Source organism: Anabrus simplex, chromosome 2, assembly GCF_040414725.1.
Source record: "Anabrus simplex isolate iqAnaSimp1 chromosome 2, ASM4041472v1, whole genome shotgun sequence".
In the NCBI taxonomy this organism is placed as follows: domain Eukaryota; kingdom Metazoa; phylum Arthropoda; class Insecta; order Orthoptera; family Tettigoniidae; genus Anabrus; species Anabrus simplex.
In genome coordinates, this window is record NC_090266.1 from 824,609,287 (window position 1) to 824,636,211 (window position 26,925).

The 26,925-nt window shown below is 39.3% G+C and overlaps 1 protein-coding gene across 1 annotated transcript in view; it reads right to left on the reverse strand.

The window, feature by feature from the left end:
* LOC136864483 (telomerase-binding protein EST1A) overlaps window positions 1-26,925 on the reverse strand; it is a 616,383-nt gene that overhangs the window by 30,471 nt on the left and 558,987 nt on the right. The window contains exons 24-26 of the mRNA XM_067141513.2: window positions 8,184-8,392; window positions 7,779-7,857; window positions 4,068-4,293 (exon numbers count right to left, since the gene is read on the reverse strand). Of these exons, the coding sequence (XP_066997614.2) occupies window positions 4,145-4,293; window positions 7,779-7,857; window positions 8,184-8,392 (437 nt within the window). The 3' untranslated portion in view covers window positions 4,068-4,144. The remainder of the gene's footprint in view (window positions 1-4,067; window positions 4,294-7,778; window positions 7,858-8,183; window positions 8,393-26,925) is intronic.

Sequence of the window (26,925 nt, forward strand, 5' to 3'; positions counted from 1 at the left end):
AGACACTGGAAGGTATCAAATAGACTTCATTATGATTAGGCAGAGATTCAGAAACCAGGTGTTGGATTGCAAAACTTTCCCAGGAGCAGACGTGGACTCTGACCACAACTTGTTGGTCATGAAATGCCATCTGAAGTTAAAGAAATTGAAGAAAGGAAAGAATGCAAAAAGATGGGATGTAGACAAGTTGAAAGAAAAGAGTGTGATGGATTGTTTCAAGGAACATGTTGCACAAGGACTAAATGAAAAGGCCGAAGGAAACACAGTAGAGGAAGAGTGGAGAGTCATGAAAATGGAAGTCAGTAGGGCTGCTGAAGAAATGTTAGGAAGGAAGAAAAGATCAACTAAGAATCAGTGGATAACTCAGGAGATACTAGACCTGATTGATGAACGACGAAAATACAAGAATGCTAGAAATGAAGAGGGCAGAAAAGAATACAGGCGATTAAAGAATGAAGTGGATAGAAAGTGCAAGGTAGCTAAGGAAGAATGGCTGAAGGAGAAGTGCAAGGATGTCGAAGGCTGTATGGTCCTGGGAAAGGTAGATGCTGCATACAGGAAAATCAAGGAAAACTTTGGAGAAAGGAAATCTAGGTGCATGAATATTAAGAGCTCAGATGGAAAGCCACTTCTAGGGAAAGAAGACAAAGCAGAAAGATGGCAGGAGCATATCCAACAGTTGTATCAAGGTAACGATGTAGATAATTTCGTTCTGGAACATGAAGGGGCTGTTGATGCTGATGAAATGGGAGACCGAATTTTGAGGTCAGAGTTTGACAGAGCTGTGAGTGTCCTAAATAGGAACAAGGCACCTGGAATTGATGATATTCCCTCTGAATTACTGACTGCCTTAGGAGAAACCAGCATGGTAAGGTTATTTCATTTAGTGTGCAAGATGTATGAGACAGGAGAAGTCCCATCCGATTTTCGGCAGAATGTTGTTATACCTATTCCCAAGAAAGCCGGTGCTGACAGGTGTGAAAACTACCGCACTATTAGTTTAGTATCTCATGCCTGCAAAATTTTAACACGTATTATTTACAGAAGAATGGAAAAACAAGTTGAGGCTGAGTTGGGGGAAGATCAATTTGGCTTCAGAAGAAATGTAGGAACACGTGAAGCAATCTTGACTTTACGTCTGATCTTAGAGGATCGAATCAAGAAGGACAAGCCCACGTACATGGCATTCGTAGATCTAGAAAAGGCATTCGATAATGTTGATTGGACCAGGCTATTTATGATTCTGAAGAGAATAGGGATCAGATACCGAGAACGAAGAATTATCTACAACCTGTATAAAAATCAGTCTGCAGTGATAAGAATCGAGGGCTTTGAAAAAGAAGCAGCAATCCAGAAAGGAGTGAGGCAAGGCTGCAGTTTGTCCCCTCTCCTTTTCAATGTTTACATAGAACAGGCAATAAGGGAAATCAAAGAGAAATTTGGAAAGGGAATCACAGTCCAAGGAGAGGAAATCAAAACCTTGAGATTTGCGGATGATATTGTTATTTTATCTGAGACTGCTGAAGATCTTGAGAAGTTGCTGAATGGTATGGATGAAGTCTTAGGTAAGGAGTACAAGATGAAAATAAATAAGTCCAAAACAAAAGTAATGGAGTGCAGTCGAACGAAGGCAGGTGATGTAGGAAATATTAGATTAGGAAACGAAGTCTTAAGGGAAGTAGATGAATATTGTTACTTGGGTAGTAAAATAACCAACGATGGCAGAAGTAAGGAGGACATAAAATGCAGACTGGCACAAGCAAGGAAGAGCTTTCTTAAGAAAAGAAATTTGCTCACTTCAAACATTGATATCGGAATTAGAAAGATGTTTTTGAAGACTTTTGTGTGGAGCGTGGCATTGTATGGAAGTGAAACATGGACGATAACTAGCTCAGAAAGAAAGAGAATAGAAGCTTTTGAAATGTGGTGTTACAGAAGAATGCTGAAGGTGAGATGGATAGATCGAATCACGAATGAAGAGATACTGAATCGAATTGGTGAGAGGAGATCGATTTGGCTAAATTTGACGAGAAGAAGAGATAGAATGATAGGACACATCTTAAGACACCCAGGACTTGTTCAGTTGGTTTTTGAAGGAAGTGTAGGTGGCAAGAACGGTAGGGGTAGACCAAGGTATGAATATGACAAACAGATTAGAGCAGATGTAGGATGCAATAGTTACGTAGAAATGAAAAGGTTAGCACAGGATAGGGTGGCATGGAGGGCTGCATCAAACCAGTCTATGGACTGATGACTCAAACACAGGGTAAAAGGAGGAGAGGAAGGCCCAAACAAACGTGACGAAGATCTGTACACATGGAGGCAATGGAAGAAGGCAAGACCTGGAGAGAGGTGAAGAGGTTGGCTGGCAACAGGATCAGATGGAGATGCTTTGTTGATGCCCTATGTTCCACAAGGAACAACAGGAATTAAGTCAAGTAAGTCAAGTTTAGAATTATGTGTTGTTCAATAACAGTGAGACAGTGGAACAGGATCTTTCAAGTGATAAGTAGAATATTGTAACTTAGGTTGGCACAACTCAGCAGACTGAAGGAGCGATGTGTTGTGGCAGCAGCCTGGAACTGTAGAGGGAGACATGATTATGAGAAAGCAGACAGGTCGAGCATATTGTAACATGGTTCACTGACAGTGGCTTCTTACTCAGACGCGTGACGTGAGAGGAGGAAGAGAATAAACGGGTACCGCTGACACAGCAGGATGGAGGGAAGGTTATGAAGCTCCACATAGTGCCGGTGTGCTACTTAAATTTTTTTTTGTTTTGTATTGCCTTGTTCTCCGAATAGGAGCTTAGAATGTTTTGTTTTGCCGTTGCTTACTTGTTGCCTTGTCTTATGTTGTTATGTGATTTTGTGTTTACAAGTTATTTAAATTTTGGCTTATTATTTAGCTTTGTAATATATATTGCCATGGCGATCAGATCTCCAATAGGGGTTGGCTGGGGGCCATTTTGCCATGGTGATGATTATTTCATTCTAATGAGGAATGGTGGAAAGACTGGAAGATTTATAATGTGCAGATGATATTTGTCTTTTGTCTTCAAGAATTAGTGATATGAAACACAAGTTAGAAGGATTACAGAAGTAAGCAGAGGCTGCAGGACTCAATAAAAATGTTGTTAAGACCAAGGAAATGAGAGTAAATGCTAAAATTGATGAAAGATTGTTTGTGGCAGGAGAAGAGATTGAAGAGGTTACAGAGGATGTGAGAGCCTGAATAAGGAAAGCAAACAGGACCTTCATACAGCAGTAGACAGTGTGGAAGAACAACAACATTTTAAGAAAAACAAAAATAAAAATTTTCAATACAAATGTTAAATCAGTCCTTCTATATACTTGTGAAACTTGGAAGGTTACACGAACTATCACTAATCTCTTCCAAACATTTATAAACCGTTGCTTATGACGCATCATAAACATCAGATGGCCTGAAATTATATCCAATGATGAGCTATGGAGAACAATAAACCAGGTTCCAGTCACAGTGGAAATCAAGGAGGAAATGGATAGGTCATACTTTGAGAAAGCCAACGGGATCTATAGAATGCACAGCACTGGAATGGAATCCGCAAGGAGCATGGAGGAGAGGTCGTCCTAGGAAGACCTGAAGGAGGACTGTAGAGGAGGAGGCTCTTGAAGCAGGGAAGACTTGGACGGAAGTTAAAGCACTGGCAAGTCAACGACCACAATGGAGACGTTTCATGGATGCCCTATGTTCTAGTGGGAATGAGAGGAATTAAGTCAAGTCAGTCAAGTATCTTATTTTGTTTGTTAGCTTATTTAATTTAATTCAATTTAATTTAATTGCTCATTAGGAGGTATATTTGGTTTTATTGTGTTTTATTTAATATTGCTTCGGTTGGAGTTTAATGCGTTCTCTGCAAGGATTGATGGGTTTAATTACTGTACGATCTGGGGGAAATAAATAAACACACAATATGCATGGGTACCACAGTGATTATTATAAATATTCAATTGGCTAAATTACCTCTACATCCCAGTACTACCATGCAAAAGTGACTGAATGACTGATTAGTCTTAAATACATACCTTTCTAAGACAAATAACATTTGGCAGGTACATAGTATGCTTTCTTCATGGTGAATTAGTTTTTCCTGTTATGGGGATCAACTTAATCCAGCCCATTTAACAAAGTCTGGAATGTCTCTCGTAGGGACCAACTTTAACATTGCCTTCATACGAAGGCAACGGTCTTCCGTTAATAAAACTACTTCACGTAGAACTCGACGAGGATTGGCCGATTCTACCACATTGCCTGAAATACAAATAAAGGTCATACATTTGTGCAATGAATACTCTACACCACAGTCATTTCATTTAAAAGCATTTGCATTCAAGATAATAAACTGCAGTCTAATAAAATTTACCAATCTTCTCTTCCTGAATCATTAATATTGTCAACCTAAAAAAAAAGTGAAAATCACACATCTGATAGTCACTAACACCCCCTCCCCCCACCTGTGTAGGTCCAGTAGTTGATACACAAGTCCATGAACTATGGATGGTACCCAAGTTGCTAAGTAAATAGTTGCTGGACACTATAGAGTTAGGACAATAGTTATTAAGAAATAGAGCTAACCATCATGAAATGTACTCTGTTAATGATTAAGCTAGTGAAGTTCCCAATGAGCACCATGATGTAGCATTACAAAAACAATCATCTTATGGATCTATAACCAAGAAAAGAAGGAACAACTACAGAGGATTTTCCACAATGAGAATTCAAAGCAAACTTTTTACAGGCATTTTTGAAAGAATGTAATCATTGGTAGGGAATAAGTTGGGGGAAATAAAGTGCAGTTCTACACATTAATAAGGTTGCAAGGAACTACATTTCAGTATGCAGTAAGTAACTGAAAAATGGAATGAAAAGAATCATTACGGTACTGATGTTTCATAAATCTACATTTAATTGAATACTGCTAGACTAAAAGTTCAGATATCTATTGAGAATTAAGGGAAGGAAAAGTTATAGAGAAAGGCATGAATTGGCAGTTAGACCTAAGTGGAGATCATTCAAGCAGGTTGACCTATTTTGATAATTAAGACTGTAATGGCAGATGGAGTCAAAAAATTTCAATCTAACACAATATCCAAACATCCAGCCCACTCATTAAAGAGAATCAAAAGGATTATGGGGGAAGGAATGGCAAGTTTGCATAGCAAGTTGTACAACAGACTTAAGTAAGCCTGTAGACAGGCGTATTCACTACAGGACATGGCCAAATTCTATTCCATGAAGCCATTCCAAATCTGCCTGACAGTCTAGTTAGTTAGCTATTTCTAAGCTCTCTTCATCCACTTGCCGGCATTATGTTTCAACCCTCATGCTCATTCCTCTGAACTGTTAAATCATACACCTTCCCAGAAATGTTTCCTGTTATAAAGGACAGATTTTAAAAAGTACAGTATTAGTTCTATCAGTGCAATATTTCAAGGATCTACAATGAGTTCACTTGATTTATGCACAATATTGCTATTTTTTGCTTTATTTCTGTTTCCTTTTGCTCCTTATATTAACAGAATTACTAGCGAGAAATTTGCTGAATACATGAAAGGTTTTCTTACATAATTATTCTTTATTGAAGATTGGCTACCAGGCAATATTATCAGGACTAAATTTTTCACACTTGCCATGCTCACTGTGCAGGCTTATTCCTTGAAACAGGAACAATATTTATTTGTTAAACCATCCATGCATTTATAATCATTACATTTAAGCCTTTATATATACTTTCAAGACAGGATATATTGAGTGAGCATGGCAATAAGTGAATTTAGTATTGGATAATCAAAGGTCAATGCTTGCTTGTTAGTAGGAGCTTCAAAGTCCTAGCTGCAGCACTGTGACTTCCACTACCTTGTATTACCCTGCTGCTTAAACACAGACCAAACAGGGTGAATGTAGCTGTGGTCAGTGAGCTTCAGTCAGCAGTTACCAGCGAGTTATACTGCAGTAAACCATTTTTTCCTGAGACTGTGTGTGCCAAATGCTGCATTTACAAGTTCATTGTTCATTTCAAGGCATTAAGATGGATACCAAACAGTACTTAGAAGGGTGCACTATTGACAGTTTATTAAGAAATATATTTTAATGAAGGAATATTCAGCAGAAAATTGATATTGAAAAGAGAGCCAGGTTGTCCCCATAACTGTCAGATTTAGTAACTCATAAAAGGAAAAAAAGTTAATTCAGTGAGTTTCAGTACAAGAATATCTGCTGGATAGAAGTAGTGATTAAACTGAGTACGCTGGTTTGTTGGCTGTCTCTTCTGTTTTCTGGTGGTGATGAGGCATAGTGAAAATATGGTTTAATAACTTAAAACACTTTGAACATATATTTTCAATGCTGATGCACACAAACTGCAGGACAATTCAAGAGGAAGAAAGAATCTCATTGTTAGCTATTTTCCCTATGGAGAAAGTGTTGCTTAGAACAATTAAATTACAACTCACTTTTTATGTTAGTAACTACTTCATTAACAAGAACCATAGAATAAGATGAATATTATTTGTAAATTATAGGTTGTATTTATATGGGATGAATACCAATTGGAGTGGGCGCACATTTTAGCATGCTCCAGCTATGAAGCCAAGCTCTGCATTCGGGGGATGAGTGGGTTCGAACCCAATTGTTGGCTATACTGAGAATGGTTATCTGTGGTTTCCCATTTTTACACCAGGCAAATGACAGGGCTGTATCGTAATGAAGGCCATGACTGCTGCCTTCCCAATCCTAGCCCTTTCCCATCTTTACATTGCCAAAGACGTCTGATGTGTAAGTGCAATGTTAAACCACTAGGAAAAAGAAATTGAAAGAGAAGAAAGACAAGACTGCTATGAGCTACCAAGTTCGTTTGAAGTGGGTAAATGTAGTTATCTGGGTCAAAGATTACTATAGATGCCCCAGCATGTGAAATAAGGAGCCATATGGACCTTTGGCTGGAGATTTTTTACATTTTTTTCAATCGGTTTTATGTGCATTGACTCAGGTCTTATGACAATGATGGAACAATAGAGGGCTAGGACTGGGAAGGAAACGCATGTGGCCTTTAAAGGTAGAGACTGATGTTATAATGGGAAATCACGGAAAACCATCTTCAGGACTCTTGACATTGGAGTTTGAACCCACCATTGCATGAATGCAAGATCATAGTTACACAACCCAAACCGTGTAGCCAACTTGATCAATGTCTAGAGAGACTGAGGAAATCCTTAAAGAGAAAACTGCATTCAAGATATATTTTCATCAAAAGTTCAATCTTTAAGTGATGACTTAAGCTGGGGACTGAGCTGGATTCCTAGATGTATCATGTAATGTGTTTGGATCTATTATGCTAGAAGGGTGTCAAATAATCCATCTTCCTGACATACTAATACAAATTTTAACCCCGTCCCCTTAAAAAATAGAAGTACTATGCTGAACTGGTGAGCAACACTTCAGCAGACATAAGTTTCACACTTGCCTGAATTTCCTTAATCTGCCAATACATTCCTTTATGAAGCCATAAGACATATGACAATGATATACCATAAAGAAACACTTTAAAGAAAGAAGACAAGAAATAGAAACAGAAGAAGAAATTAAAATTAAAAAATAAAGTTAAAATTAAAGTTAAAAAATAAGGGTCTATTTTTTTAAATATCAATGTTTTTTCACCCTGAACTAGCATGATAAAGATCACAAGGCAAAATTAACTCAGCTGTTTTCACAAAAATCCAAGAATATTCACAGCCTACCTTCATCTACATTGTCTCCATCTGATGTGGCAATCAGGCTAACAGCGGTAGCCAATATACGATCATCATTACAGGTAAACTGAAATAAGGAACAATTGAAAAAAATAACTAAAGCGCAATTGAAGACCTGACTTAAAATACCAATAAAAGTTAAAATGAACATTTAAGCATGTAAAAATGCCCAGGTAACTACACATTTGGATAGGTTGAGTCCTGTGAACTGACTCTGCTAAAAGAAATCGGTTAATAATGACACTGTTGACATACAATCAATCCAGTGTCTCTCACTTCTGACAGTGACAATACCATGAAAACATCAGATACATCATTTTTTGCCTGTTCAAATGTCTACACAGTCAAATTTAAAAAAAAAAAAAAAAAACAGAATAAAAATGGATGTCTCACCTCATCACTGTCCTCATTCATGACACAACTTGATATGGGAATCATTGTGCCACGTGTTGTGAAGCAGCGAATACGAGGATGTTTCGATCTTAGAAATAAGAGTGCATCTTTCGCAGCCTCTGCTACCACTTCAATATGTTCCAACTTATCAGGCTTAATATAGTCACAGAATCGTCCTCCAAGAGATAGTCCCTCTAGTTCCCTAAATACTGCAAAAGATAAAATTTAGAATGAAATTGAATACTCTTGTACTCATTTGGTGCAATGAGTAGAAATGAATAACAAAATACAATTAAAAAAAGGATACATTCTACGGAGTTGATGAAAATTGAAACCTGATTATATGAAACAGGATCTAAATTTGAGGACATATTGGGAACTCAGTGAATCAGAGTTCTTAAAATTTACTGAAAAGTAGGTGTCTGCATGTGTATTGTATACCCGAGTTATACAATTCTTGTAGGCATCTGCATGAAACATACAGTTTCCTTGCTGCTGCACAACACAATCCCATTGCTGCTGTGGTAAACGGTAAGTATAGTACCTTTCGGCTACTTTCCTGCCTATGTCAAGAATTTAAGTCTGGTTTCAGGGTCTGGAAAGCGGTGAACTTGGTTTTGAGAACATAACCGAGAAGAGAAGAGAGCTCATGTGAATAGTGAAACAGTATTCAACATACAAACCATAACTGTTTCCTTCCCAGTCTTACTCTCAATCAAGTACAAATACACAACCACCACAGACATGCACTATAGCAGTCTGTTGTGCAGCAACATCACTTCAGAACTGGCTGCAGACCATTAACGTGTATACCAACTTTCAATACAATACTATATGCCCCCAACAAGGTGTGTATGAAGAGGTGTGTGCTGACAGAAACACAAAGAACCCCACACCCACAAAGTCAAGCAGTTGGACGGTGTTTCATCTAGAATTTTAATTTTAAAATGGACATACCATTACAACGTAGTGTATAATTATATTAATACCTGAGAAGCACTGAAAATTGCATAAATCATACCTTTTACATATGATAACTTATATATCATCTGACTGTTCCAAAAACGATCACATTCATAGGAGAGAAGGGATGTTTCCACCTACAGTACATAAATACATTTACAATTTTGTCAGTACACTTCAAATTTTTTCCTCATACTTTATTTCTATCTCTGATTAGGTATACAAAATTCAAAAATGGATTCAGTTCATTTTTGTCAGCCTGTCTGCTTGGTTCATTGGTTGTTTTCTGTGAACATCGCAGGAAAATGGCTTGACAGAATTTGACACTTCACAGTTTTTCCTCATACTTAGTTTTTATCTCAGATTAGGTATACAAAAGTTTTAAAAAAATGGATTCAGTTAACTTTTTAATCAGTCTGTCTGCTTTGTTGGTTGGTCTGCTAAAGCTAGAGGGGTTTGGGGTGAGGAAAGGTCTGTGAGGAAAAGCAGTTGCATAATCCAAGCATGACTTTACCTGCTGGCAGGTGTGAGGAGGGGAAGGAGTCAGCTGATAAGAAATTAGCTGTTAGGGTTGTCAGGTGTTCCATTTTACCAAGGGATTTCCGTATTTGAATTTCTGAACTACTGTCCTGTTTAATCAGCAAACGGGACGTTCTTTTTTCCCCCATATTTAAACAACTCACTTCTGCCATGGTTACAAGATTGACCGATTCAGCAGTTCAGTTCATTATTCTTCGTCTAGCGATTCTGCTCTATGATCAAAACGTGTAATAAGTGAGTGAACTGCTGGTGCCGAGCCTAAGCGCGGGACTCGTGGGAGCATGATACAGAAGCATCTGGTTTATGTCAATGCAACAATTAACAAATCCCTGCATTCTTTCTTTTTTAACTTCTTTAGAGCAGAAATTGGTAAAGCTGGGAGTTTGTGTTGTGCTGGGGAGGAGTGAGAAGAAGAGAGTTCATAGGCCTACTAGTGTTGTTATAATGTCTGATTAACGGAGATTCAGCATTATTGCAAAAAGGTTAAAAGCGAAGAAAAATATGGGTTTTAAACTTTTTATATAGAAAATGAAACAGAAAAATATTGTAATAAAATTTGTGCCTACAATGTAAATTATACCTAGTACAGTAAATTATATTTGAGTGTTTTCATGAGGAAATGTCATTAGTCGTGTCAACATGACCTGTCTCTTATTGGCATTTCAAAAACCTGGCAACCCTAATAGCCATGCTCATCTTGTAAAACCTCCCTAAACAAACTACTGCTGCTGTTATTGTAGCAACCTCGCATACAGGATTGAGATTTTTGGACTGGCATTACTGTGTAGCTTACCTTGTAAGTGAGAAAGTTATTGACTGATAGACTGATTGTTGTTTCATAGGACAAAATAATATCGATAATCAGCCCCAGTGTGGAAGTATGTTTGAAAACGTATGTTAACGCACTGTTCTACATTTGTCATATTGTCCTACCGAGATTTGAACACAGGCTTCAATGGAGAATAACTAAGAAGAAAGAAGCAGCTCTTCAATACAGAGGGTTAAGGGATGAAATAAAAGAAACCTAAGCTTCTCACTGTGATGATGGTTCAGGAATATTTCATCTTGCTTCACCACAAATTAAAATCTTATTACACATTTCATGATTTGATAAAGCCATTTCACCTGTACTCAGAGTTCATACACGTCTGTAGGTCTCAGTGCACCAACTTCGAGACCCACTGACCGAGAATACTGAGCAGCCTTGGAGGAGAGGACGACTTGGGAAAATCACAGCTATGTTGACGTTCTGTTTAGCAGAGGGAAGTATCCAGTGCCTACTGACTTCTCAAAAACATTAACTGAAGTTTTGTGATTTATTTTCTTTTACACTAATTAAGATAGAAGTACATATTTTAAAGATATTTGCTTAGAATACATCTTTCACCATCAAATCTAATGACATATCTTATTTCAATTACATCCTGTGTAGATAAGTAATTTGCTTGAGAACTTCAGCCATTTAAATCTAAGAATTTCATTTTTTTGTCTGTACTGAACTGAGAACGCAAGATAGATAACATAAAGGGTCCACCTTTTCAATACAAATAAATGTTATAATGTTTATTTACAACATATTTTTACTTGGAACTAGTTTCAACGCTATTTAGCGTCATCTTCAGCCAAAATGTGAGAAATAGGCATATACATATACACGTAGACATGTACATTACACAGAATGTTACAGCATTATGATTAAATAAGAGTAAAAGTGACATAAAATAGTGAATTACAAGGTCAGAAATTGTTAGTCACCAAAATGGTCCATGAAGGGTGAATCAAAACTGTACAAACATGAGTTAGGACTCAAAAACATACAACACAACAAAACCACGCAGAAGTTTGAGATGAACTTGGCAATGAAGATTCAAATTTTTCAAACACTCTTCCATTAAATGTCGCCTGCCACAAGTGTAGTATAAACATACGTTAGGATTCAACAAACACAATCGTCTCAAAATGCACATAACATTTAAAAAAAAGGATTGAGATGAACTTGGCAGTTAAGGATTCAAATTTGTAGTCGCTTTTTTAGTAAGTGTCAATTCAAAACAGGCTGCGAAGGGTGAAATAAAGTTGTACAAGCACGAGTTGGGACTCGATAAACGCAATCTTTTGAAATACATGTAACACAATTTCAACTTTGTGTAAGCTCGAGATGAACGTGGCACTTAAAGATTTGTGTTCACTTATTCATTAAATGTCACTGGTGCGAGTGTAGTACAAACTCGAGTTAGGACTCAACAGAAACAATCTTCTCAAAATTGCACATGACATTTAAACCTTAGGTTCGAGATGAACTTGGCAGTAAAAGATTCAAAATTTGTACTCACTTTTCCATTAAATGTCACATAGGACGAGTGTAGTATAAACATGAGTTAGGGTTCAACATACACAAACTTTTAAAAATGCATATAACATTTCAAAACCCCGGTATGAGATGAACTTGGCAGTTAAAGATTCACATTCGTAGTAATTTTTCATTAAATGTCACTTGTTGAGGGTGTAGTAAACATTTTCATTTGACAAGAATACAAACTTCAATTTATGTAAAATGCAAATGTGAATCTTTAACTGCCAAGTTCATCTCGTACTTGGGTTTTGATGCATTTAAAAAAGTTTGTGTATGTTGAGCCCTAACTCATGTTTATACTACACTCGTCCTATGTGACATTTAATGGAAAAGTGACTACAAATTTTGATTCTTTAACTGCCAAGTTCATCTCAAACTTACGCAAAATTTGAATGTGTTATATGTATTTAGAAGTTAGTGTTTATTGAGTCTTAACTCGTGTTTGTTATAATTTTATTTCACACTTCACCCTTTGAGAAGGTTCTTTCTGTTGAGTCCTAACTCGTGTTTGTACTACACTCGCACCAGTGACATTTAATGAATAAGTGAACACAAATCTTTAAGTGCCACGTTCATCTCGAGCTTACACAAAGTTGAAATTGTGTTACATGTATTTCAAAAGATTGCGTTTATCGAGTCCCAACTCGTGCTTGTACAACTTTATTTCACCCTTCGCAGCCTGTTTTGAATTGACACTTACTAAAAAAGCGACTACAAATTTGAATCCTTAACAGCCAAGTTCATCTCAATCCTAAGTTTTTTAAAATGTTATGTGCATTTTGTGACGATTGTGTTTGTTGAATCCTAACTTATGTTTATACCACACTCGTTTCAGGCGACATTTAATGGAAGAGTGTTTGAAAAATTTGAATCTTCATTGCCAAGTTCATCTCGTGAACTTCCGCGTGGTTTTGTAGTGTTGTATGTTTTTTGGAGGATTATGTTTTTGAGTCCTAACTCATGTTTGTACAGTTTTGATTCACCCTTTGTGGACCATTTTGATGACTAACAATTTCTGACCTTGTAATTCACTATTTTATGTCTCTTTTACACTTATTTAATCATAATGCTGTAACATTCTGTGTAATGTACACGTCTACACGTATATGTCTATGCCTATTTCTCACATTTTGGCTGAAGATGACGCTAAATAGCGTTGAAATTAGTTCCAAGTAAAAATATGTTGTAAATAAACATTATAACATTTATTTGTATTGAAAAGGTGGACCCATTAAGTTACCTATCTTACATAAATTTTGGCCATGACGTACAGTGCCATCAGAATGATTTTCTTCTTCGTCCTGGGGGGTCGACAGTCTGTGGATTTTTGCTACTTTTATGACCAATCCTATGTGGAGAGATGTATTCACTACCGGAGTCAGTCAGTCAGGTCAGTCAGCCTGGAGTCTGCCATGACTATTAATTTTAAAGCACAACAGTGGCAATTATTCCATATGGGATGCGAGGACCATCCTACACTTCACAGTTTATCTGTATAAACTGTTATAAACATTCATTGCCATAACTGAAAACTAAATGACAAATCACAATTAACAACGTCACTGAAAGGCACTATGGGAAAGAGTTTTATTCTGAGCAGGTTGGTATTCGGTTTGAGGATGACTTCGCTTGCTCTTATTCTGTCCTTGAATCCACATGGCTGTATGTGACGTCAGTGCAGGGGGAAGAAGAGGGGGTTTACATGGGAACTGTGCTCAAGACATCGGGCAGTGAGGACGTGATCACTCGTCGGACAGCAGTTTGTCTAGGCCCAGAGCGTACTGAATCGGTGCATCATGTCTTGTAATGCGCATATATGAAAATGTGCAAATCGAGTAAGTGAACCTTGTGATTGTATAATCGAAGGACTAACAAAAAAAAAAAAAAAAAAAAAAAAAAAAAAAAACAAAAAAAAAAAAAAACGTTTAGTTCATTAAGCTTTCAAGGGGAAAAAAAAACTAATTTCTAAAATGCGGTCTACACCATCATTACCATCAGTTTCGTAAACAGTCGGCAAATAGTGAAACTTAAGAATGTTTCTAAGCATACAGAAATACCGTGATTAAGTGGGTGTAGACATTTAAATAAACTGTTATTTTGGCCATGCAACCAGAAGTACTTGGAACAACGAAGGCGTGATTGATTTAAATAATTTAGGAAATATTCTCAAATAATAATAATGTTATTTGCTTTACGTCCCACTAACTACTCTCACGGTTTTCGGAGACGCCGAGGTGCCGGAATTTGGTCCCACAGGAGTTCTTTTACGTGCCAGTAAATCTACTGACACGAGGCTGACGTATTTGAGCACCTTGAAATACCACCGGACGGAGCCAGGATCGAACCTGCCAAGTTGGGGTCAGAAGGCCAGCGCCGCAACCGTCTGAGCCACTCAGCCCGGCGGAAATATTCTCTGCAAAAGTCATCAACAAACGAAGGAACACAATGGTGCTTTAGTTTCACTAAAATAGTTCGAAAAATCGGAATAAAGAATAGAAGTTTGCCTGAGCAAAGCTTATCAAGCTAATGTATAAAAAACACGATGCCAAAGTGAAAAGTAACCGAGAGTTTCTGCAGTCTTTAATTGATGCTGCGTGTTCTTTTAGCTCTTCAAGAACTATCTTTCAGATCTCACGATGAGTCAGAGAGCTCTTCAAATATAGAAAATTATAGGGAGTTGTAGAATTTTATGGCGGGGCGAGACCCCCACTTGCAAAGTCACATAAATAATAGTAGTCTTTGCAGAACACACATCAATTATACAGAATGACTTAACAGAAGCGCGTGCGGAACATTTTATGCAGAAAATTAAACAGGAAATCTTGGCAGCTCAATTTGTTGAAGTTATTGTGGATGAAACCATAGATATTTTTAAGATATGTCAGTTGTGTGTAGTGTTTAGGTATGCTGACTTAAAAGGAGAAATCCAAGAAAGGTTCATTCGATACGTTGACGTGAGTGATGATCGTACAGCCGAGCAGATTTCACGGAGAGTGTTTCAGCATTTAGAAGAATTCCATTCAGGCGATAAATTAATTGCTCAAACGTAATGGTGGTGCAGCCGTTAATACCGGACAGTATAATAGCCTGGCAGCCAAAGTTACATCAAAATACCCGCAAACATTATTTACAATGTGTTACGCCCATCACTTTAACTTAGTTTTTCAGGACTCTGTGAAGAACATGAAGACTTGCAAGGTATTTTGTATGCCAGTTGATCGATTTGGACCATTTTTTTCAAATTCCTCCAAACGAAATCATGCTCTTAATGAAATAGTCAAAGAACGCTTTCCGTCTGTTGCGCCAACAAGGTGGTTATACAAACAGCTTATAGAAATGATTTGCAATCACAAAGAGAAATTAATCCAGTTGTTCAACCATATTGTTGCTAATAACACAGAATGTGACCCTGAAACGCGATATTGTGCTGAAGGTGTTCGTAAAAACCTGATTGATTTTGAATTTAACTTCATGTTGGAAATTTTCAATGCTGTCCTGCCAAAGGCTGCCATACTCTTTAAATTGATAAAAAAGGGGGCATGTGGCCAATTTTACGTATGGGAAAAGTAAAGGAGTTTAAAGTGTTCCTTTGCCGTCTACGCTGTGAGTTTCGCGTTTTGTGGAGTAAGATTAACCTGTCTCTGCACCAGACTCTTAATTCAGTCACAGAATGTTCTAGCAAGAGGCAATAATTGGACAGTATAGGAGGTGATCCTGAACCCCCATGTCGCCGGCTGTTTTATTAAGTACTGGAATAATTTTGCAGTTCATACTGAAGAAAGATTTTCTGATCTACACCAGTTGCAATTTGTTGCCCTCTTGGATTTCCTGTAGTTTGAAGAGTACCGGTACTCATTTAATTTCCCAAAACCTCATCTTCGGTCTCTCACTAAATCAAAATCACCTTATGGACATATCTTTGATGGTGCAGGGCTTAATGCCGAACTCTCTTAGCATCTATAGTCACCATCATTCAAATGGTTGTCGGACAATTGCGGTCGCGGACATTTGCGGTCAATGAGATAAAATTTGCCAACTCACAGAAATTCCCCAGTTGTCACAGGACATTTGTGGTCACTGCAACAGAGCGAGGGCCTCATTAGCTTAATGTCGGGGTATCCCCGCTAACCTGCCTGAGCACCTGCTCGCTCCTTGCAGATCCAACATTTTTCTCTCGCGGACATTATTTAGAGAGTGATACCTTCAGTCACAAACACCATTCTATACCAAAACTTCCTAGTGTGAGTGAGTACTGTATTTACTACTGTGTGCTGTAATGAAGTTGACAGGGAAATCGTTGTGCACTTCACAAAGGTAATATGTACAGAAAGTACAGGGAGAGTCAATCTGGTATCGTCACCAGGGTGTGTCTGAAGGAGAAGAACAAGTGTAAAGGACGACTGAAGACAAGAGGCGAAGAAATACTTCATAGCGTCGTTCATCAGTGTGGGCCACCTGAAGAAGCGGCCGTCACAGTGAAAAAGCGGGTTCAAGGGGCAAAGAACAGAGCAAGAAAAGAAGCGACTCCACTATCACAGATTTACGTGCAGGAGTTGGGTGATCTGCATAACAGGGGCTACGACTTTGTCACTGATATGCCAGTTCAAGACACTTTAAAAAGAACAATGCGTCGGCAATGAAGTCATGCACGCGGACTTCAAGTAGACCCAAAAACAAGTGCTCAGATAATTCTTAATGAAGAGGCGTTAAGGATGAATGGGAAACCACGGAAAACCATCTTCAGGGCTGCCGACAGTGGGGTTAGAACCCACTATCTCCCGGATGCAAGCTCACAGCCGCGCGCCCCTAACCGCACGGCCAACTCGCCTGGTCAGGGATTTTTACTTGGACCTGTAGGCTGGTTCGAGGTTCACTCAGCCTACGTGATTAGAATTGAGGAGCTATCTGGCGGTAAGATAGCGGCCCCGGTCTAGAAAGCCAAGAATAACGGCCGAGAGGATTCGTCGTGCTGACCACACGACACCTCGTAATCTGCAGGCTTTCGGGCTGAGCAGCGGTCGCTTGGTAGGCCAAGGGCTGTAGTGCCATGGGGTTTGGTTTGGTTTTGGACTTGTGAATGGTTCAGCTCGGTTCGGTCCGGTTCAACCTCGCATAGCACCGGGCGAGTTGGCCGTGCGGTTAGGAGCGCGCAGCTGTGAGCTCGCATCTGGGAGATAGTGGGTTCGACTCCCACTGTCTGCAGCCCTGAAGAGGGTTTTTCGTGGTTTCCCCATTTTCACACCAGGAAAATGCTGGGGCTGTACCTTAATTAAGGCCACGGTCGTTTCCTTCCCATTCCTAGGCCCTTCCTATCCCATCGTCGCCGTAAGACCTATCTGTGTCGGTGCGACGTAAAGCAAATAGGAAAAAAAAACCTTGCCTAGCCGTCAGTGAGAACACGCTCTTGTTTTGCTCGCAGAGTCCGCTCGTTTCCGTTCGGTTCGGACACGTCGGCAGTGTGAATAGCGCCTTTAACACTGCCTTGCATGTGGCTACAGTCCCGCACAACTCTGTAGCACTAATGGGCTATCCTTCCCTGCTATGTTCGACGAGGTAGGGATATTATCAAGCCAACTCTGGTGATTTTAACGTTTTGTCGGTGTGTTTATAATTTGGAGAATCATAAATGTATAACAGACATCGATTATTGTCTGATGGTGCACAAAATCGTTTAGGACGTCTATAAGAGCAACCTACACATTCTTTGCCCACTTTCTGTATTCTCCTAGGTAATTAGCATACTAACGTACGGTACTATATATGATTTTAATCTTTTATTATGGTGACGACGCACAGTGTGCCGAATCCCCGTTCTAGGTGGAAAAAATTAATAACGTCGTTAATAGTGCCGGGATCCTATTAAAAGTTGGCACTATACCGTTTTCGAGGTCGCTGAATTCATGTCTGGCATCGTCTAAAGTGTACGATGTTCGGGGGTAAATATATAGGGGTGAGGGGCAAGGGGAGGTTTGAAAAATGACCGAAAGCAACAAAAGAATCGTCCATTTACGGGAGTAAAAACACGATTTGGATGTGTATATTATAGTTTATAACAGTGGTAAACATACTATTTGAAACTGGATTAAATATGAATAACAATGAGAATTTCAGTCCAGTATTCTTGTTATACCTTATTTGAGGGAATAGACGAAGGCACTGTATGTAAGTTCTTCCAGATTGAAAACGTATTTTAAATTGGTATTAAACATAGAACAAGGAAATATGAACAAAAAATAACATTTATTTTTTAAATAAAAATATATTCGTCAAAACCATAAGAATATTTCTTTATAGCAAAATTTCATTTTCGAGTCCTGTTTATGACGTAGTTCTAGTAAAACACACCTTACACACGAAAACAATTATATATATTATTTCCATATAAAAAGTCAAGATTACACTCAGAAACATTTCATAAAAGACGTGAAAGGATCATATTACAGTATTTATAACTGTCTCATCAATCTCATCCCGTTCACAATAACAACATGTCCAATGTTCATTCGTCCCCTGATTCGTCTGTAGAGTCCAGAGAATCGTAGTCGTTGCTATACTGGTCTTCTTCATTTGATGTGAAAGGATCTTCGGAGTCAGCAAGTAACTCAATAGCTTCCATAGGTAGATTACCAGGAGTTTTACGTGGCATTGTTCGGTACTTGTTTATTAAGGGATTTGATGTAATCAACATCATCTTAAGCAAGTCTCTATTCGTTGAATTCCTGCTACATTTTAGAGTATGAAGTTCACGCAACCTCCAACAATCTTTATTTCTAGCTTCTTGAGCTTCTTCTTCATATAAAGTTCCTATTGGCACAAGAAAATGTTTAATTATTTGAGTAATGTGTACTAAAATGTTATGCACAGTTACGGGCATATAATACCATGGATATACTGTAGTTTAACATACAAAGCCGCAGTTTGCGCCCCAAATTCCTTGAATTTATTCACATTTATTTCAGAGCCAGAAGAAAGAGCAGCTAGTAATACATGATATCTTTTTATTAAGCCTTCATCTTTTCCCGCTTGATCGAAAAGAACCTTCAGCAGCAAACGCGACTTCCTCCAAACTACGCGATTCGGTAATATCACAAACATTTTGCTTCTTCGTCTTTACGGACGAGTCCTTAAATTCCTTAGGGTGACGGCCGGCTTTGTCAGGGACACAACTTGTTTTCAGATCATACGCTGGATCAATGTCGTCTTGTTCACTTAACACGATCAAATCCGTCACATTTAGTCTATCACAGAATTTTTCTCGGAATCGTTGTTCTCTTCTTCCTGCACTCTCCCATTTTTGTTAATATTACGGGATATCAATTTAATTTTGTTTCTTAGCTCCTGAAATTGAGTGTCAGTAAGAGCTGTAGGCTCTAATTTATCCATAACATATTGAAATATGACTTCTAAACGCCCCTCTTTACGACATGACCGCCACACGTTGAAATATTCTTCTCGCGGTAACGCCCACATAGGCACTGAAAATAAGAAAATAAACCATTATGCACATTCGTGCGCAACCAAACCACTACAGATCCTGAATCTACATTAAATTTCTCATCGAATGACGTTTAAAGTAAAGTGGCACTATGAGGCACTCATAAAGTTTTTTTCGAGCAAATCCTAAAAACAATCTAATTTTCTACAACTGCTTCCTTTTACAACGCACTGTAAATAATTTATTCAGTGCAGAACGCTTGTATTATGCTTAAAAGTGAGAACATATACCTCTTTTCACTATTCCATGAGCCACAGAATACAAAACCTCGTTGAAATCACTAGAAACACAACGTTCGGTTCACTCTGACACCTCCTATCAACTGAGTTGATAACTGCCAGGAAGACGTTTCAGCACCTGTCCCCACCCTCGTACGCACCAGAAAGCGGAAAGAAAGATTGAAGGTCACCATCTGGTTTGTTCACTATCGAATGAGCCTGGTTTCGCTTTGATTTGCGACAGTGAATTTTTTCCACCTAGATATGGGATTCGACACACTGTGCGACGCGCGGAATCATGACTGTAATGACCTGTTAACAAAAACATTTTAAATCTAGAATTAAAAGAAACAGACACTGTGACACTGTGGCTATGTCCTGAAATGTTAAATTTATCTACTAAAATAAAGGCAATAAAGAAGAATATACACGCAATTTTTCAGAGCCGCAATACAATTTGATTCTTTGGTTGGCTTCACTAAACTAAATAAACTATTTTGTTGACCATGTATTTTGTTTTCTGATGAAAAAGGAGGTTGGTCCAAACTAGGACTTTCTGATCTTCGACGTTTAACTAACATGAACAGTCACAGCTCATGCGGAATAACTTCTTAAGTGTCCGACTCACGGCTAAGTGGTTAGCACGCTTGGTCTTTTGTTCAATGAGTTCCAGGTTCGATTCCCGACCGGGTCGGACATTTTAACTTGCACTGGTTAATTCTTTTGGCGCTTGTGCCGTCTTCAACATTAGAACTATCTCAGGTAGGGAGCCATTTATACAGACTCGCAGTCGCCTGTAGGGCGTCTAATGGGAAGACCTGCACTAGGCCTCTACGGACAACACACTTCTTGGAAAACGGAAAATCGACGTACTTGTTTATTCCCTCCGCAGAGCTAATGTAAACAAACACGATGAGGAAATAAAGAAGAACAGGGAGGTGATAAGAAGATTAACTGGCATTGTTTGCTTCTTGGCTAAACAAGAACTTCCTCTGAGCGGACATGATGAATCAGAGCAAGGGAAATTACAAGGAATTTCTGGATACACTCAGAACATATTAACTTGTTCTGGATGATCACCTAAAAACTGCTGCTGTTTTTAATGACGCCACCATTCATTCAAAGTGACATTATCAGGTGTATGCATAAGTTTTTGCCGGTAAAGAAAACACGTAATTTTTAAAAGGAAATTCATTTTTTGTTTATTCAAAATATTGGCTATCGGCTTCTACACACTTCGCCCATCTTTCAGGTAAGTTATGAATACCATGCCAGAAAAACTGCTTGTATTTTGCGGCAAACCATTCGTCGAGCCATTTTCCAACTTTCCCGAAATTGCTGAAGTGCTGCTCTGCGAGCTCGTGCCTCATTGATGCGAAGAGGTGAAGAGCGCTAGGTCGGGGAATACGGCGGGTGCGGAAGGATGTCCCATCCAAGTGATTTCAAGGTGTCTCTAATTGGTTTTCCTGTCCGGCTCCATGGCTAAATGGTTAGCGTGCTGGCCTTTGGTCCAGAGGGTCCCAGGTTCAATTTCTGGCCGTGTCGGGGATTTTAACCTTCATTGCTTAATTCCGATGGCTCGGGGGCTGGGTGTGTGTGTGCCGTCTTCAGCATTAGAATTCATCACACGTAGGACCCCATTCTCATAGACGCGCAGGTCGCCTATACGGCGTCAACTCAAAGGACCTGCCCCAGGCCTCTTCAGAGGCCACACGCTACTAATTAAAAACTGGTTTTGCTATGTGAGACGGCGCATTGTCGTGTAACAAATTCACTTTGCCATGTCTTCTTGCCCACTGAGGTCGTATTTCGACTAATGCGTGATTTAATCATTTGTTGGCGATAGCGTTGTGCATTGCCGGGCTTCGCCTGCAATTGCTTAGCTTCGCACTTTTGTGGTCTACCAGAGCATGTACTGCCTTTCACACTGAAATCACCATGTTTAAGTTGCCGAAACCATGTCTCAAACGTTCTAATCGATGGAGCGTGTTCACCATATGTTTCTACCAGCAAAGGATGACTTTCCAGAGCCTTTTTCTTTTGATTAAATAAGAAAAACAATGCGTGCCGCAAATGTTCTTTTTGAAGCACAAACGTCCACATGATCACTGAACGATACAACACAGACGTTAGTGTTTGGGGGACTCAACTTGTGTGTGTTGGTAGGTTAATGTCAGACAAGCAAACTGATGTGTCAAATTCATACGCTGCGTACTGTTCGCTGGCGCCATCTCTTACTGAAACCGGAAAGGACTTACGCATACACCAGGTACAGATGCAATAAGACACGTTATAATGGATGCTATTAAGAAAGATGGCAAATGAGCTAGTTTTCTGTCTGTAATGTCAGACGAAACATGTGATGTTACTGCATGTCTAGGTCTCAATTTGCGACAGTGAAACGGTTTGTATAGTATGGTGAGGCCTGTGAGCGGTTTGTGGGATGTACTGATGTGCTGATATTAACTCTGACCGGATATCTGATGGACTGTTTGTCCACGTAACAAGTGTTGTGGAAGAATTTCAGATTGGAAATTAACTGATTGAAGAGATCTACGACGGAGCAGCTGTTATGAGTGGTCATTTTGAATGGCTTTCTAATGAAAGTTTCAAGAGAATACCCTAAGCATTAGGACTATGTTCTAAATTTGATGCTCCAACAGAGCTTGGCAAATGTTAAAGAGTGCAAAATATCTTAACGCTTAGTGGACCTTCTTCAAAGTTATCTAGAAGAAAAACCTGTTTGGAAGAATTGGTTCAACGGGAAGTATCGTCAGTAGCACCAAAAAGATGGAATATCGCATCGAGATTAATGCAAAGAATGAAAGAATACACAGTTCATTTAATGGGAGTTCTTTGGAAACAATGTAGAAAATTCAGATGAATGGGACGTGGACACAGTTGTGTAGTCTAGAGGTCTTCTTTCATTTTTGTGTAAATTCAACACTTTTTTTTTTCAGGAAGTACTTTCACAACTGTTTTCATACAATGACGTGTTGTACAATATACTTCGGAGCGTCAGTGTAGACATCATCTACTGCGATCAGAAAGTAAATGACACTGTCACACAGTTGCAAAGTGATCGGCAAAATGCTTTTCAGCAGTACTGGAATGCAGTTTCTAGCGAGAGAGAGTGAACTGTAAGAGAACTCTCATCTGAAAGAACTCGGAAAGATAGTTACTTTTATCGTCGATTGTTCTGTGAAATTACTGACAATATTGTTCAAACAAAATAGACACAAGGTATGGGTCAGTTTCAATATTCCGTTTCTTTCAGCTTTTGTTGTATGAAAAAAAAAAAGTGATAGCGTTAATGTTAACACTTCCAAATGAACTTCTAGATTCCTTAAAACCTGCGTATGGGTCATTTATTTCACTTTATAAAACTAAAACGTGAACTAACAATAATATATTGAAATGAAGAATTCCGAAGTGTAACCGTATATTAAGTTGCTGAACTCCATTAAGACCAATTACTGTACCTAATTTTGGGATGTAAAGAAGTGTACAAGTTGGCTAGCTGATTCTTACCAAACCAAGTAAAACTAGTTCTGTTGAGCGCTCGTTTTCAGCTCTGAAACGAATATACACTTATCGGTTGTGCACAAAAGGTCATGACAGACTTAGTAATTTAAGTGGTACAGCAACTGAAAAAAGACGTGCTTCAAGAATTATGGCTCGAAGATTAATTTGTGTTCACACCAGTCAAATTTTGGAACTGTACCTTAATTAATAAAACGATCGCTTCCTTCCCACTCCCAGCCTTTTCCTATCCCATCGTCGCCACGAGACCTATCAGTCTCGGTGCAACGTAAAGCAGATTGTAGAAAAAAATTACTGTGTGAAATTATTGTGTGATACGGTCATAGAGAAGTTAATGTGTAAAGAGAGAAGAAATGCAACGATTTAAAATGGTGTTATAATCTTCAAAGACATGCACATGATATTTAATTTACATTTTAACTCCCATAAATGTAGTATGTAAGTGTAATTAACTGCTGTAATGCATGGCGAAGTTTTTAATAACATCTATTTTAGATTATTTTCCTCTTGTTATATTGAATACTCCTATAAGAAATGCATCCGTATATGGTGAGTGAAACCGAGCAGGTCGCTATCAGCTTGCATTCGGGAGATAGTGGGGTCGAACCCTACGGTCGGCAGCTCTGAAGATGGTTCTTCGTGGTTTCCGCATGTTCACACCAGCCAAATTATGGAACTGTACCTTAATTAACACAGCGGTCGCTTCCATCTCACTCCCAGCCTTTTCCTATCCCATCGTGTGAAATTATTGTGTGAATGAATTAATAATAGAATTATAGTAAAAAGATTGAGAACAAATCTGTTGAAGACCTTTAGCAGCATACTCCATAATCAGGGTAAAGATACGCCACTGTCTTCCACCTACTCCCGAGTCGGTGGGCCAATTGGTCTCAGGAAAGGAGCAACAAGTGCATATCAACAAGAAAAAGTAATGAAAATTTCACCCTGGGAAGAGTGCTCTCAGTTCGAATCTGGTCTCAGTCATGTGCAGCAGAAGAACAAAGCCAAGGGCAGTACGGCGCCACAGAGGGGCAGAGAGCAAGCAGGATGCCTCGTGGCCCTGTCTTCCTGCTCAACTCGCGGAGTCATTGCCCCCTCTCGCTACGAGGCTGTCTCGCGCACATCACTAAGAAAGACCTACATAAAATATAGGTCCTGAATTTGTAGACATTCAGAAGTACGTACCGGTATATTTTTTGAAATCTGATTGAACATCGTATCAATCGAGTCAGAAACTTCTACCGTCTTTATTTCTCAGTGAAAAGATCAAACACGGGTACGGATATGGCGCATGTCATACGACCCATACATCCTCCTTGAAACACACTAAGAAAGTTACACGAGAAAAAACCCGCCTCCTCTGATTTTTTTACAAGTTGCTTTACGTCGCACCGACACAGATAGGTTTTATGGCGACGATGGGTCACGAAAGAGCTAGGGGTGGAAAGGAAGCAGCCGTGGCCTTAATTAAGGTACAGCCCCAGCATTCGCTTGGTGAAAAAGGGAAACCACGGAAAACCATCTTCTGGGCTGCCGACAGTGGGGTTCGAACCCACTATCTCCCGAATACTGGATACTGGCCGCACTTAAGCGACTGCAGCTATCGAGCTCGGTCCTCCGAAAAATTAATACGGACGATGGAATGATGAAATCGGTAGTGAAAATAAAAATTCACAGCCTGTTTCCAGTCATTCGCCGGGTCAAAAATGGAATGAATGAAGCCCCCATCTAGCCGAAGCCTGTCGCACTCCTCTGGGGCAATGATAATGAATGACGAAATTAAATGATATTGGAGAGTGTTGCTGGAATTAATTATGACAGGGAAAACCGGAGTACCCGGAGAAAAATCTGCCCCGCCTCCGCTCTGTCCAGCGCAAATCTCACATGGAGTGACCGGGATTTGAACCACGGAACACAGCGGTGAGAGGCCGGCGCGCTGCCGCCTGAGCCACGGAGGCTCAAAATGGGTAGTATTACGTGCTTAACACCCTCTGCTCTCTGAGTCACTCAGGCCGGTAGGCAAACTAGAAATTAAAAATCGAGGTTCGTGTAAAGATGGAGCAATGTGCAAGGTAATGGGGACAGCAAAGATGGAACAAAGAACTCTTAAAACCATCAGTAGTTACAGGGATGGTAAACACCTAATACTACCGTTTTCGTTATTCCATCAAGGAAAATAAAGAAAAATCTGAGGACACTCGTATACAGTATAGCCAAATTGCCAACGTCCCGAAGGAACAAAAAACCTCACCCGTAAACCTTCCGCATCTGGCAAAGCACGTCAGTTTTACGGTGACATGGTATTTAGAGTACTATAAATGTCCTACAAGAATTACTCGTAAATATAAACCACGACGTTTGGTGTGATAAGTATAAAATGTGTTTACTAACCTTTGTGAAAGCAGAAGACAGCTGTAGTACATACCATGTTGAAGAAAGCGAACTTACTTCTGACAGCCCTACTCACTGAACTAACTGAACTATTTGCAAAGTACTTTAATATTTTTTAAAAATGAAATAGCAAGTGTTGCTTATATATGTTACGATAGTTCAAATAGTCACTTTTCAGGCAGTACACAAAGGACCTTTCAGGCTTTCTGCCTCAGCTTTCTTAGCTCATTCCTGAAAGTGTTTATTGAAACCCTGTTTATGGTAATCGTGCACTGTTACTTCACCGTGCGCTGAGTTTACTCGAAATCTTGAATACCGTATATTGCGATTCCGACCATCCACTAATGGTTCACTCACAAGGTTGCTGCAGTCCGCTGACCAGGCCGTCATCCGTCCACAGCCGACCACGACCAGGGTAGCTGTGTAGCCACCCAAAACCAGACAACCTCACGACTACTCAAACCAGCAGTCAGTGCGAAATTTGCCGTGCCTTAGCTGTGGCCCAGACCACTCAAAAAGTTCGCCCTGTCACGATTCAACCAACAAGTCGTCACGCGAGCCATGTCCACACCGTGCGTTTGTCAGATTGTACTCGCTACCCATCTAAAGATGACAGGCTCTACGGAACAAAAATTACAACTTTCAGCCCATCCAGACAACGGTCCCCACCACCACCTCTTGACACACAGACAGAGCAGACATAAACAGAATGTAAATTCACCCATGTAACCACCCAAACCACTACGACTACTCACGCTTACACCCAAATAAATGCACACTAACTTCTAAAACCACGACACAAAAATACAAAATCAAAGATGCACAAGGCCACTAGGATCCTTGGTGCAAAGACCATGAAAAGACGGTAAAACAAACGAACCCTATCCCAGCGCCGAAGGCTCCTCAGACCTTTTAACCAGAACAACAGAATAAGTAAACAACCGTTGGTTATCTCATTACTAGGAAGCGGATTTTTATGTGCTAAAAATGTGAAAAATATTTATTTTTTATGTGCTGAAAAACTTTAAAATATGAGGTAAAAATTGAAATTATTTTCTTTTAAATATCAGATAACTACTCGCGCTCAAGAAGTAAACAAGTATAATGTTTTGTATTAGAATATGGTGCTACCAAACGTGCTCCTTAAGGCAAAATGATGTCAGTGTATGGAAACATGCTGTATGGTATATTCATTTTTGATATTCCAGAGTAGATATTATGAATGGTTATTTTTTAAAG